A 15,071-nucleotide genomic window follows, 5' to 3' on the forward strand; every position below is an offset into this window, starting at 1 on the left:
CACGAGCTGTGACAGGCAATCACCACGCTCGTGACAGCTCGTGTAACAGAACAGTACCCAACACACCTTCCCCCCATAAACAAAAACATTTTTAAAAAAACCACACAAAAAAAAAACTATCATCGTAGAATCAATTCATAACAAAATCTCTAAACCTAGAAGGCAGACGATGTGAACGAACACATCTATACTTACCAGAACTGCCATCAGCTCTTGTATTGCTAGTCTGTTCAGAATGTTCTCCAACATCCAAAAACACATTACTGTCACAATCATCTTGAACCGAGATGGGCACAGAAAAAAACGAAACCCTATTGAAATTCCAAACGGAACCACCATCAACCCTAACGACATTCTTGAAAACTTCAATCACTTTTTTAGGATTTGACCACACAGGAAAGCCTTTACTAACTCCTTCTTTTTTTTTAATCCGAACGTAGTCACCCACTTTTATCAAACAACTGGATGCAGAGCCAATCTTCTTTCCCATGGAAAGTTTCATTTTATTTTTATATAACTCAACTCTGCGGTGAACAGCCTCAAGATCAACCTTCAAAAACTCATCGGATCCACTCATATTCTTTTTCAACCACCAAGGCGCTAACCTGGTACTAGGCTTACGTCCTCTTAAAAGCACAAAAGGGCAAACTAAAGTTACAGAGTTAGGAGAAGTCCTATATGCCAAAAGCATGGATTGTAATGCATTCTTCCAATTCAACCCCCCTTTGATGGAGAGTTGGATGGCTTCTTTGATGACACGGTTGAAGCGTTCAACCTGGCCATTGGCTTCAGGATGGAAAACCGCAATTCTCCTATGAGTGATACCACACTTAACCATAAAGCTTTCCATTTCTTTACTTACAAATTGAGGACCATTGTCAGTCACAACCTCCTGGGGAATCCCTTCTCTGCAAAATACCTCATCCAGGAATTCAATCACTTTTTGAGAAGTAACATCCTTAACCATTTTGACCTCCGGCCATTTAGAATAGTAATCAATCAGGACAATTCCAAAAGACTCTTGCTTAGACAAACAACAAAAAGGACCAATGATGTCTAAGGCCAGTTTACGCCAAGGGCCACTAGGAAAATCAATAGGTTGTGGTTCAGAACGTAAAGCTACAGCAGTTTAGTCACTGTTTGAACAATAAACACAAGAACGTACAAAATGATCTACACAAGCATCAATACCTGGCCACCAAAATGTCTCTTTCACTCGTCTCCTGGTAAAGGATATACCCAAATGCCCTTCATGAGCGATTTTGAGAATAATGTTTCTGAAAGGAAAAGGAGGAACTATCTTGTCTCCCCTTAAAACTAAACCGTTCTCCTCTGCGAGCTCCTCTTGAATTTTATAAAAACCCATCATATCACCCGACAACTTCCTTGGTTCAGGCCAACCTTGTACTAGATATCTCTTGGCACTACATAGCTCCACATCTTTACTCATTTCCGTTAACCAACTTTTTACTTGCAAATATTACCGATCCAAATCGACGTCATCAAAAGTGAAAGCCACTTCACAATCATCCTCTAGAACTCCACCAGAAACCTCACAAGGAGAAACCAGCCTGGACATACAATCTGCATGTACATTTGCTTTACCCTGAACATACTCAATTTGATATTGAAAATATTGTAGACTAGATGCAAGTCTCGCAAGAAGCGCCGACATTGTCCTACCACCGCCAAGAGACATGAGAAAAATCAAAGGTTTGTGGTCAGTTTTTATGATAAACCTTGTACCCCACAAAAACGGTCTAAAGTGTTCCGCACCCCACACACACGCCAACAACTCCCTCTCTATGACAGAATAATTTCTTTCAGTATCCCTCAAGGCTCTTGATGCGTAGGCAACAATCCACTCCTTCTCATTATCTCTCTGTAACAGAACACCACCCAATCCAGAACTACTAGCATCCACCATGATAATGCATTTGGCTCCACACACAAAAGGTTTGAGACATGGTGCATTCACAATAAACTTTTTCAAATTCCCAAAAACTTCACTCATCTCCTCAGTCCAAATAAACTTAGCATTCTTCTTCAACAAACACCTGAAAAGGATCAACTTTTGTTGCAAAATTAGGTACGAATTTTGCATAAAATTCAATGAGTCCCAAAAATGCCACAAGTTATTCTTTGGAAGAAGGCACAGGGGCTTTAACGATGCTTTCGACATGATTACGTTTAGGTTTAATTCCGATGCCACTAATGGTATGCCCTAAATACTCAACTTCTTTTTGCCCAAACTTGCACTTATCAAGACGCAAGGTAAGTCCTTTCCTTGACAAAGCAGCAATCACACTTTCAACATTTTTATCATGCTCTTCAATGTCCTTGCCAAAAACAAGAATGTCATCCTGAAATGCCACAGCGCCATTTAACCCTTCCAAAGTGTCCCTCATAAGCCTTTGAAACACTGAGGCGGCACTCGCCAAGCCAAATGGCATGCGACAAAATCTGTAAAGACCCTCTGGCGTAATAAAAGCGGTAATGTTTTTTGATTCCTCAGCCAAAACTACTTGATGGTACGCGCTGGCCAAGTCAATACACGAAAAGACTTGTGCCCCCGCTAGAGTGGAAACCATCTCATGAAGGTTGGGTAGGGGATGAGAATCAACCCAAATCGCCTCATTGACACTACGAAGGTCCACACACAGCCTAAGTTCGCCAGAAGATTTGATGGAAATTACAATGGGAGAAACCCAAGGAGATGATTCAATTGGTTCAATGATGTTCTTTTGGCATAAATCTGTAAGCATATCTTTCAATTTGCTTCTAAAAGATAGGGGCACATTCCTCACTCTATGTCGAACAGGAATAACATTATCATGTAGCTTGATAACATGCTCAAAACCTTGATACCGTCCCAAAGTACCACTAAAAACATTAGGAAATGATTTCCTCAAACCATCAACTAATTGGGAATTAACCACAGCAATACTAGATACACTGTATGGTTCTTCAACAAAAACAGGGGGATTGGCTCTGGGATCAATTTTTATTCTCAATTGATATTGGTGGGGCCACCCCAAAAGTGACAAACCAGATTTTGCTACATAAATTTTCCCATCAGTGTGATGGCCAGAAAATTGTAAATTAGCTTCAAAATAACCAATTAAATCAATGTTGTGACCTGTGTAGCCACCAGGTGATACATCAGGAGAAATCAAGGTTTTGCCCGGCAATTTTTCATGAAAAACATCCAATGAAATAATGGTATACCAGGCACATGAATCAACAAAAAATTCCATATCAACACTGTCAACCCTTACTATACAGGAAGGAAATTTAGTGCACTAACCCTCCCCACAGACATTAATAACAGTGTTGACTTGAAAATGTCCTTCATCATCAAGAGTATCACTGTCACAATAATCATGTACACAGTTTACTTTCCTTGGTAAAGATTTACATAATCTAGTAAAATGGCCTTTTTTCCCACATTTAGAACAAGTTTTCCCCAAAGCTGGACAATTTCTACAATCAGCTAAATGACCATCACTCCCACATCTGAAACACAGTAGTTTTGAAACAAAAAAAATTCTTGCTTTTGATTCTTGAGCCTGCCATCCATTCTAGACGGAAAATCATTCCTTTGTGGATAATTTTTTTAAAATTTTTCAGAATCTTTAGAAACATTGAAGACATCATTTTTATCATTGCCTCTAATCTCCTTCACAAATTTTTCAGAATGTTCAATAGATTTGGCAATATCTATAGCATTGTTTAAGGACAAGTCAGATGTGGTCCAGAGTCGTTCTTGTACTTTTTTGTTATTAGTTCTCATCAGAATTTGGTCTCTTAACACTTGCTCATAAGAAATGTGTTCAAAATCACATGTAACAGCTAATGATCGTAGAGCTGAAACAAAATCTTCCACAGGTTCATCTGCACGTTGTTTCCGTGAATAAAAAATAAACCTCTCCATTACAACATTTTTCTTTTTACCATAACGCAAATTCAATTGTGACGCAGCATACTCATAAACATTTAAATTCCCTGGGTTGACTAAAGGTGGAAGAGTTTTATATTCCTTCAAAGCAATACCACCCAAACAATGTTTTAATAAAGATAACTTCCTCTTAGCCTCACATTCTCCCTCCTCTAGTACGTCTACATATGCTAGAAAAACAGGCTCCTATATTTCCCATGCCATAGGTGGTTCACCTGGAGATGAAAGGAAAGAAGGAGGAGGAACAATACCAGACATTTCAGAAATTAAACAGAATAAACAAAGGAAAAGAATAAACAAAACACTCTTTTTTTTTTGTCAGGGTTCACTGCAGGAAAAAAAAAATAGCGGACCAGAAATGTTAGTTGGTTGCCATGGAAACCGGAAAAAAAAGTCTGCCATTAAATAGCATCCAAACGTTGAAGTTCCACAGAACTGTTGACACAGTAAAATTGGAAAACAAAATCAAGATAAGTTAATACCTTCCGGTGTCCACTTAACATAAGGTACTTCACAAGAAAGTCAGTCTTAAAACGGATCTGTAATATTCACTTCAGCGGAGTTTTAATTCTTTTTTTTTTTTTAAATGGCCGCTACGTCGTTTGTACGCTTTTTCTACAAGAAGTTGACCTTGTTGTGGTAGCGTATCAAACGTGGATTGCGTGATGTTTTCTACAGGAGATCGAGCACGGCAGCAGCGTATAAGCTCAAGATCTCCCTACGTTATTGTGACTTGCTTGTGTCCGAGTTGATTTCCGACAACAAAAACTAGTCTTACACGCACCTCAAATCCTCAAACGGCTCATGTTAACTCCAGAACGAAACCCCCCTGAAAAGTGAAATTTCCAAAATCTTTGCTCCCAGCGATGCAATCTTCCTTTAATTCCTTAATTTCCTTATTATTATTTTTTTTTTAAAAGCGGTAATCGAAGATCCCGCTCGTCGCCAGTGTAGGAAGAATGAAGGAACGGCTGGAAACAAGTTGGTGAGTGACGAGGTTTATTGGTCACATCTTCATGAGTCGAGCTCCAGACAGGGAATGCCCCAGAATATAACAGCATTACCAACCGCAAACCTCCCCCATTTTAAAACACAACATTCTTCCAGCAACACAAGACCGTCACGAGCTGTGACAGGCAATCACCACGCTCGTGACAGCTCGTGTAACAGAACAGTACCCAACACCCAGTAGCCGGTAGACGCCGTGCAGGAACTTATCTTCGTGGCATTGTCTTTTTTCGCAGCCCCGTTCTTCTCCACTGCAGGTCGCAAGGTGGGATCTCCTTGTGTTTCCGGAGTGCGCGCACAAGCTCCCAATTTTGGATATCCGCGTGCAGGCGTGAGCTCGCTCCTGTCCTAATGCCGCTCACTCGATCGAGGCTCCTGCGTCAGCCACAGGGGGCCGCAGTGCCTTCATTCGCATGTAGTGCCTTGTGTCGTCCCTAGGTAGGATGGCTGGGTATTTGATATGGATAGGACCCAGGATGTCGGGTCGGATTGAGGAGCTGCAGAGCTATGCAGCCATTTTGAGGGGTAGCCTGGCCACGCCCGCAGCACCATATCTTGGTATTTATGACACTTTCCTGGTGTCTGTCTCATGCAAGGAGGTTTAACAACTGTGGTTTCTGCAACGTGGCAACTTTTCAGATCTGCCCTCTGAGTATTGTTGTTTGTCTGGGCCCTGCAAATGTCTGTGCCCAGTGCTCCTTGAGAGTCACTTATGAATGTACAGGGATCCTGTGTGCCGACATCTCCAGAGCTCACAAGTCCCCGTTTGTTGCTCAGAATAGAGTCTGTATACATGCACTGTTGGCTATAACATACTTTTGAGGACAAGGCCTGTTTTAAAGATGCTCCATGCCACTAGGACCCCTCAGGGTAGTGGAGACCACATGCACAGACAAACCTCACCATTACAAACTTAAAGGTTTCCAGTGTTTTGAAGGTCAGTTCAGTTTCTCTCTGTCTATTAAACACCCTCTAAAAGAAGCCAATATCTATGACATTGATTTCATCTGCAGTTTTGGAAAATAGTCTCCAGTTGAGACACAACTTGCAGTATGGATGTCGAGTTTTACAAGGCTATATTGGCTCTTGGGAGGGGATGGGGGTATGTATGACTGTGGGAACTGAAGGGCTGCGGAGAGTGGCATGACCTCTAGAGATGTATGGAGGCAGGCGTGGGAAGCTTTGGGTACTAAAGGGCTCTGGACAGTTACAGGGGCTTCGGATCTGTGGAGCTTTGGAAAGATGGGAGAGAAAGGTGATAATAATATGTTCTCTTGTTTGTGTCCTTTGCTTAAGATTAGCGGGGAATGTTGTAAGCAGTGGCAGCTAATAATATTACCATGCAGGAGGTCAGGGGGTCACACATACACATTTACCCACACCATGCATTCACACATGCATACACACACATGCACACACACCCATTCATAAAACTCAATATCAAATATACATACATTTATTCATACACACACACATGCACCAAACATACAAAAAAGCATAAAACTTACCTTCACTATAGAGAGGGAAGACTCAGGGGTCCCATGAGGATTGGGACTGCTGCATTTCCTCATTAATCACGGAAGGCAGCAGTCTCTTACTCGTCACAGAGTTGGATGGAGTCAGTGAGGCTAATGACCCCACCCCACTCTGTGACGAGATGTCACTGATTGACACTCAGCACTGTGCACTTTAGTGCTTAAAACTGAAGCGCCCAGATGCGAGCCAGCAGTGATGCTCCCCTTGTCACGAAGGGGGAGGGCCTCAAGGCACTCCTATCAGACTCAGGAGGTCACAACCACTAGGCTGTAAAATCCTCAGCCTGGCAAAGTTCTGGTCAGGCAGCCTGGAGTATGCACATTTAGCGCATGTCTAGCTCCTGGTTGCCTGCCCTGAACAAGAAGAGTGTCTTTCAGGCTAACCTTTGCGCAGCCTGACATACGTTCTTATTGCTAGGAAAAAGGTTTAGAGCCCAGCCCCTCAATCCATATGAAAGGGCCACTGCTGGTGGTAGAAAGTGCATTTTTGGGCACTGCAGAATCATACTAATCATTCTAAGGTCGATAAATGAGTGCCATCAATGATTGCCATCACCACCAAAGCCATTAGAGGGGTGGACATGTCCTTTGTAAATACACCTATTATGAGACTGTTCTAAAGATCAGAAGCATTCTGTACTGTTAGGTTTTATAATGTCCTAAAAAGGGTTTCTCTTCAGGTAAGGATCTTATATAAGCCCATCACAATTCAATACAACATGCCCTCCTCCTGAACCACCTGACAAAGAGTCCCTTCATGATATCAAGCCTTTTCAATGTATGGCTCTCATATCTCATATATAACTTGTCAAAGTGCATTTTATATTGAATTGCATTATTATTATGTGTTGGTATTATTACCATTATATTTTTCAGGAAATGCTATTGAGTGTGAAGTCTGCAGCAACCGAGCCGATTTGGACTGCTCTGGTGATCTGGTGACCTGTGACCCGTCTGTGGAAAGCTGCCAGACTGCAATCGCTGAGTACAGCTTTGGTAGGTGCTAGATAGCTGAAGGGGTCTTCATGGAATCATGTATATGCTCAGTTCTTAACTAAACTTTATTAGCAGCATTGTTCATTGAGAGCAAGTTCATTCAGCTGAATAATGCACGCCGAGCTAATGACAATGTCTAACTCTAAGAACAGATAGATGCACCCTTTCCCAGCAAGGAAGACGGTGGTGCATTCATTAAATATGTAACAACTGCCTGCTGATACAATCAATAATGTCAGGAAAACAGCATATCCTTCCCAGAGCAGGAACAACCTTGAGAAACACTACCAATAAAAACATCATATCTCCTTTGCTTTTCAATGCTGTCAGTCGCTGAGCTCTGCAAAAAAAGGTTTTAATTGTTGTTCAAGATGAAGCATATGCTTGTGTTAAGTGTTGCAAAAAGAACAATTGATAGGCAGAATGCAGAACAATATCATACATTCACCCCAGTACAGAGATAGGGGTCAAAATCCATTGTTTGTTTGCTCCCCATGCTATTCTAGTTTCGACCCAGCCATATGCAAATCAGTCTTGACCCTGTTCCCCAAGGGAACAGTCCAGACTGAACCGCCAGGCCAGGTCCTCACTTAACTGGAAATAAGCATCCTAGGACCGTTTTTGGGTGTCACCCTTCATCAGCCAGGAAGCTTGACTCCAGTGGCGTGGAGAGCATGGGACCCACGTCTGGGCACACCCGTCCCACTCGGGGTGACAGATACAAAAAGAACATTTGATGGACAGAATGCAGAACACTGTCATATATTCACCCCAGTACATAGATCTGGGCCTAAATCCTTTTTTGGTCCCCTGCCATTCCAGTTTAGACCAGGCCATATGCAAATCAGTCTTGACCCTGTTCCCCATGGGAACAGTCCAGTCCGAAGTGCCAGGCCAGATGTTAAGTGTTGCAGCAATGCACTCATGTGATTGATACAAGACTGACTTGGTTTAGTTTCAGAATCTTGACCAATGGTCTCAAAATTAGCTCTTGGACAAATGCCCAGGTTACTATTTAGAGGTCAACAGAAAATTAGCAGGAATGTGGAGTTTGTACTTCAGGGATGCTGAAAGAAGTGAAGAGCTGAGGCTGAGTCAAACCCATGTTTGGCTACTGCTACATCATGTTAGCCTCTGTTATTGCTAAGTTTTAGGTGGGGTTCACTCAATTGCTACATGTTAATACTGAACCCAGCCTCTCAAAAGCACAAGCCTGTTGCTACCTAATGCATAATGTGCATCAGTCTGCCAGGATAATTGTGTTTTATCTAGAATGCCCAGTGGTTCTAAGCTACATGTTAAATATTAATATTATTATTATTATTATTATTATTATTATTATATAATTTATTTGCAAAATAGCTCTTTGCTTCCACCTTACACTTGTAACATTTAGTGATTTTTAATCAACGGGTCATCATTTTTCACTGTTACCTTGTCTACAAACTCTGGTTGAATAATTTATCGGGAGTAATGTAACCAATTCACTAAATTAAAATATCAACACTTATGAATCAACATGCAACTCTTTAAATCACAAACAAATTGCAGAAGAACGCTCCGTACACATGTACAGCAATTTTGCTTTTCAGACAAATTCTTGGATATTGGAAAGTGGGTTATTGGCAGGGATAAATATGCACTAACCACCGACAGTTAGGCCACCAACCCAATATAAGGTCCAGTAAAGGTCTCAGGAAATTAGTCCCTTGTTCAACCCTTGGTACCCAACAACAAGCAGTCTGCTCTAACTTAGGAGACAGGTATGTAAAACATTTAAAAAAATCAATACATCAAACAAGTAAGACTCAACACAAAATAAATATCCCAATCAATTTATAAACATAGGAAATATTTATATCTTTGAAATGACAACAAAACAACAAACGTTCATTGTAGGAACCGGAGATATGAATTTTTCAAGATTAACCACTTTATAGTGCTTGAAAACATATAGCGTCACTCTGGGACATCTGGTCATACTTGACCGGGGCAAAGTCAAAGTTTGAGGCCGACTGTGATGGAGCTCTGGTTGAATATACTTAGGGCCCAATACAAGTATTAGTGGTGCCAGGGCAGACAGTACTCCACTGCTGTGCCCCCGCACCGACAAGATTCGCTGCTGCTCGCCTACCAGATTAAAAATTATATGTAGTCTGGAGGGCAGGCGGCTTGGTGTTCCCAGGGCAGTGCCGCTTTCAAAGGCCACGGTGCCTTCGAAAAAGGCAGCGCAATGGGAATGCCTCACAAGGTACCTGCACGGCATAGACTGAAAAGTCCATGCCTTTCAGGAACTGTTGGCATGAACACAGGAGAGCACATGGTATGCCCCTCTGTGTGCATGCACAAGCAGAGGAGGATCCCCCTTTGTTTCCTCTCTGTCTGTCAGGGTTGACATGGAAGAGGAACTCCATGTCACCACTGGCGGAAAGGAAACTCGTAATATGCTTGGCGGGACAACTGCGATGCATATTGCTGTCTCTGACTGCAGCGCCACCTCCAGGGAACATCTGTTCCCTCGTGGCGTCAGTGATCCCAGGGTGGTCCAACTGCTCAACTCATAATGGAGTGGTTGGACCACCGGCGCAGTAGTGACTGGACCACCACTGCCACACCACCAAAAGTATGGTGGTCTCGTGCCACCAGATTCGTATTCGGATCCTAAGCGGGAGGCCCATTCCATATTGTACCTTCACACTTAGAACCTTTTCGATAGCTTCTGACGTCGATTGACCTGATCCTCTACAGCAGGCCGGATTCGGTGAGGGTTCACCAGCTATATTTTCTGAGTGGCCCTGGTCAAATCCTGGAAGTCTGGAACTCCAGAGCTTTCAGTTAAATGAACCTGAAATCCAGGCCGAGTCACGGTTGAAGGAAGTTGGCTTGACTCGCGACATTTGGTTGGTCACCTCATGGAACTTTTTCACAAAAGTTCTCCAAAGTTCTCCAAACTTAAGGTGGTGCTTCCTGAAGGTATCCTTGTAGGTTCCAAATGTCCAAAACACCAATCCAAAGGTCTGGAATTTCCTAGCTTGTCTCTGCGATGTCGGGACTACAATTCCTGCAATGCACCTGGTTAAATCTTTAAAAGTCCACTGGACGCATTCCAGAATGGGGAATCATGGTGAATATGATGCAGGTGGGCTCTGTTAACCTAGTGCTTTGAGAGAGTCCACTCCTTATTCCTTCTTAAAGCACAGTAAAGTCCCAAGGGCTGTAGTACCAGATTGTGCAGCAGACACAGTCAGTCAGAGTGCAGGCCTTTGGCTGCAAATCCAGATTACAGCAGGACAGGCCTTCTCCTTTTTGTTTCAGGCAGCAGATCTGAGAAACAATGCAGGTCTCACATATATATTCTGTGTTCTGGGGTGACAAGCAGGGGGCAGCTCTATCCAATGAAATGCTGGGTGGCACGCAAAAGAGCTTGCTAAACCAACCCACATTGTGGCTCATTTCTGTTTCTCTACTCCCCTTGCCCTCTGCAAATTCCTGTCCTAAGCCTGCCATCTGGCTAGGGGCACAGGATGTGGAGGTAGGTATGCCTGGCATTCTCTCTCTTTGAGCTCAGTTTGATTTACCCAGCCCCCTCTTTATGACCTATACTCCGCAGCTTCAGAGTTCTCTTCATCAGATAACCCCTACTCTATGCGGTCACGGATCACCTCATCAAGGCAGCCAGGTTAAACCTGTTACGACTGACCAATCAACAGAGAACGACTTAAAGGCTGCATTTTGGCTCACAGAAAATAAAGTTCTATAACTTCTTTTCTGTACCAGTTATTATGAATTCAGCAGTGGCAAGTTGTTAGATTTAAAATTCCTAGCATTTTGAGTACCGTCAAACAACAATGCATTGTTTTTTCATTCAGGCATGCCTACTTAAAATTATTCAATAATACTATTATATCCATTTAAAGATTAACATTATTCTCTACCCAGACCCAATACAATCCTCCACCAAAGGTCAAATATGTTTTAAAATATTTATAAAATGAATAAGAAGAATTTGACAAATAGAAAAACAATTGGTTCTTCCTCAATCAACATTTTAAGTCCAATGTGCATTTAACCAACAGCACACAGTATGCATTTTAACCCAATCAGGATTCTAAAGTGTAATCTACATAACATCGTATCACAACCTTTCTATTGGGAAATCCTCTCATTTACTTGGCATCACCTTACTAACTATAAACACACCCATACCAACCTAGATCTTAAACACTAATGTGAAGATAGAACCAAATTATTCTTTAGAATTTTACACAAATATTGGGCAACTGTAATAGCGACATCTTGGAATACAAGACTGTGAATCCGCTTCAACCCCCTTTCTCTAGTTTGAATCCCATATCTTTTAAACACCGGTAGAAGTACCTTTTTCCTTGTCTCAATAAAAAATGCACAGTTCAACAATAAATGGCTCACTGAATATTTCCTACATCTTTTGCAGGACCACTGGCTATTGTTCTTAGCAACCTCTGTTTTTGCCAATACGCCATCCAGGGTTTATTCCTACACTCAAGGGCAGAACTTCATTCGACAGTGCTTACCATGGATATTATAAAGATATGGGAACAAATCTATGCTTTCCTGTGAAGTTAGAAAATTATTGACTGAGCTCTTAGTTTTAAGGTAGATGAAATCCTCTGTCCAACTACTTTGTGTGGCGCTTTGCCTAAGTGTACTCTTTATTTGGTTAAAGAAAACGACTTCCCCTCCTTCAAAACACATCTCTTGGACGTTCAAGTGCTTTAACATTATTGTTACCGGGTTCCTATTACCAGAGAAAGTCAATATTATCTCTGAAATGATTTGTTCTGACAATTTATGTCCAGGGCCTCCATCTCTAAGAGACAAATAGAATTTCAGGCCTCTTGCATTGGCCAGCACACTCCAGGCTACGGTTTTCAACTCCCTCTTTACAGCTTGAATCATAGCATTTTTAGGGAGATCAAGAAGCTGTTTTTTGGAATTACCTTCTCGCCCATCCCATACAACTTGCCTGTCCAAAGCCAACACCTCAACTCCATATAGGGCCTGAGGGATTAAATTAACCTGTATAACTCTGCTTAGAGGCTCAAAGGTATGACTAAGAAACCTGCGGTCAAACCTTTTCACCCCATTCACTACTGCAGATATGAAAAGCTTCTGAGTAGCCATTTGTTTATCCCACCTCAAATCGTCTGAAAAGGTAAGCCCCAAATACTTAAACTCTCTACCCTGCTCCAATCTTACGTTTCCAAGGAACTTCACAAATTTCCCTGTCTTCCTAGCAAAAAACATTACTTTTGTCCTATCAACATTTATTTTTAATTTATTTTTTACACAGTAAACATTTAGGGCATTTAATTTCCTTTGCAGCCATATAGGTGTAAGATCCATCACTACCAGGTCATCTGCATATATGAGGCAACTAATGTGCCTACCACCAACCTTTGGTGAGAAACTGTGTGTTGCATGCAACATCTGGGGAATGTATGCAATGAACAGATTAACAGCAGGGGTGCTAAGACGCATCCCTGTCGCAAGCCATTAACAACAAAAATGTTTCTAGTCAGATTCCCAAGTCCATCAAGATCAATCTGAACCCTCTATGGAGTTTCATTACCGAGCCTAACAATGCCCCAGATATCTTCTACTGCTGTAATTGGCGCCAAAGTGTATCTCTAGCCACCTTGTTGAAGTTGCTCGGATGATAATGAAGCAGAAGCAAAGGCCACCTACCGATTCCATTGACTTCCTTGCGGCTCTCCACAATATGAAATAGTGGTCCATTCTGGAATGCTTCAACCTAAAGCCTCCTTGTTCCATTGGGAACAGTCCAGTAACAAAAGCCCAGGCCACAAGATGCTTTAACACTGTTTTGGCATAAAGATTGGACAGGATAAATAAAGGCTAGATCAAAGGGTAGTTAGCTGGTTGATCCTTTTTGCCCTTTTTATGGATATGCTTCACTATAGCTCCCTTCCTAGACTCTGGTAGGCAGCCAGTCAGTGTTACCCATAGAAAACATTTACTTTGGATGGAAACCCATGTCCTTGGATCTTTTTTAAATATCACAGATGGAAGACCATCTGGGTGTTCCTCCCTAGAGGCTTTCATGTTACTAATTAGCTCTGACAAGATTTCTGTCAACTAGCACTTGAATATCCAAATCAGAGCTGCCCTGGACCACTAACCTATTCTCAATGTTTCCACCCCTGTATAAAGAGGAGATGGAAGCGAATCAATCCTCTTCACTCATTTGAGGCTCTAAAGAGGATGGTGAAAAGTGGGTTAAAGAGTTCACTAGTCACCAGAACTGTTTACTATCCTTATCAGCCATTGTCGCCAATATTGCCTCACAGGTTAACCTACAGAACTCTCTTTTTTTATGAGCACCTACGTTCCAATAGGTAACCTTCGATGTAATCATTGCTGTTCTTAGACTGACATCATTGGGATTTAACGTTGAGTGGTTAAGATTCCTTTTTACCACCCTTCTACCCTATCAACATTCATCATTGAACCAAGAATTATCCTTATCCCTAAGACTATTACCTAAGTGAGGACCCACTTTTGCTAGCTCAAATATAGTCTACCACACCAATCCAGTGCACCTTGACCTAATTCCAGGGAGAAGGGTTCAAAATTGCCTAAGGAACGTGCTAGTAGCACATCTTCTGTAATCTGGACTCTTACTCTGTTGTGGTGAACCACCTCCAAAAGGGTTACATCACATGGCAGTGTAAAAAACGCCTCTTTACAGTCCAGAATAAGGGCAAGATGATTGCTGGGTCCCATTTCTTTGACTCTAAAGTGTTGTACCAGGTGGAACTGGTGAAATGAGTCCATCACATAATCGATAGGGAGTTTACTTTTACCATACTTAAATGTTTTCCCAGCTGGAATATGAACTTAGCAACTATAATTTACATTGATCAAATTCAATTCCGCTAGACAATTTAATACCTCAGCATATACTTCTCTAGGGCTTTCAGAAAAAATAAATTACGGGATATTTAATGCTAATCTCAATTATTTCATAACCTCGTAAATCAAGATCTTTGTAAACAGATTTTTCATTAAAATCCTCCCCTACCAATAAGAGGTCATCAAAATAATTACGACATAATTTATTTTTTACATTATTAACCAAATTCTGCAGCTCACACTCAGGGAGAGGGCAAATTAGTGGCACATACACAGTTAGCCATATAATTTGCTTTGGGCCCTCCGTATTGACATACATGTTGATTAAACAAGTAAGAACCCATAAGTAAGTGGTTTGGAGCTTTCTTATCTTTCTCCCACAGAAGACTGAAACCAATGTTCGTAATCCACCCACCAATCTTCATCATAACTAAGCCCCAGCATTTTGACCAATGGCAACAAACCCCTTTTAATGCAAGCACTCCAACAGCCAGGTTTCTTGAAGGAACAAAATGGAATAGTGCTTCAAGATCTCTCTATGGTGTTTCATGTCTATAAATGTTTCAAATCCATGAATGCCCCATACCTTGACCTTAACCAACTGTGGATGCCCTAACTCCTACCAGTCAAACTCATCTACCCCTCCACTGGTCCATGAA

The 15,071-nt window shown here is 41.8% G+C and overlaps 1 protein-coding gene across 1 annotated transcript in view; it reads left to right on the forward strand.

Annotated features, from left to right (window-relative positions):
• Nucleotides 1–15,071, forward strand: part of LOC147707296 (uncharacterized) — a 154,233-nt gene that overhangs the window by 19,575 nt on the left and 119,587 nt on the right. Inside the window, exons 3-4 of the mRNA XM_086925632.1 lie at nt 3,286–3,406; nt 7,316–7,497. Of these exons, the coding sequence (XP_086781758.1) occupies nt 3,286–3,406; nt 7,316–7,497 (303 nt within the window). The remainder of the gene's footprint in view (nt 1–3,285; nt 3,407–7,315; nt 7,498–15,071) is intronic.

This window comes from Lissotriton vulgaris, chromosome 6, assembly GCF_964263255.1.
Source record: "Lissotriton vulgaris chromosome 6, aLisVul1.2, whole genome shotgun sequence".
In the NCBI taxonomy this organism is placed as follows: Eukaryota; Metazoa; Chordata; class Amphibia; order Caudata; family Salamandridae; genus Lissotriton; species Lissotriton vulgaris.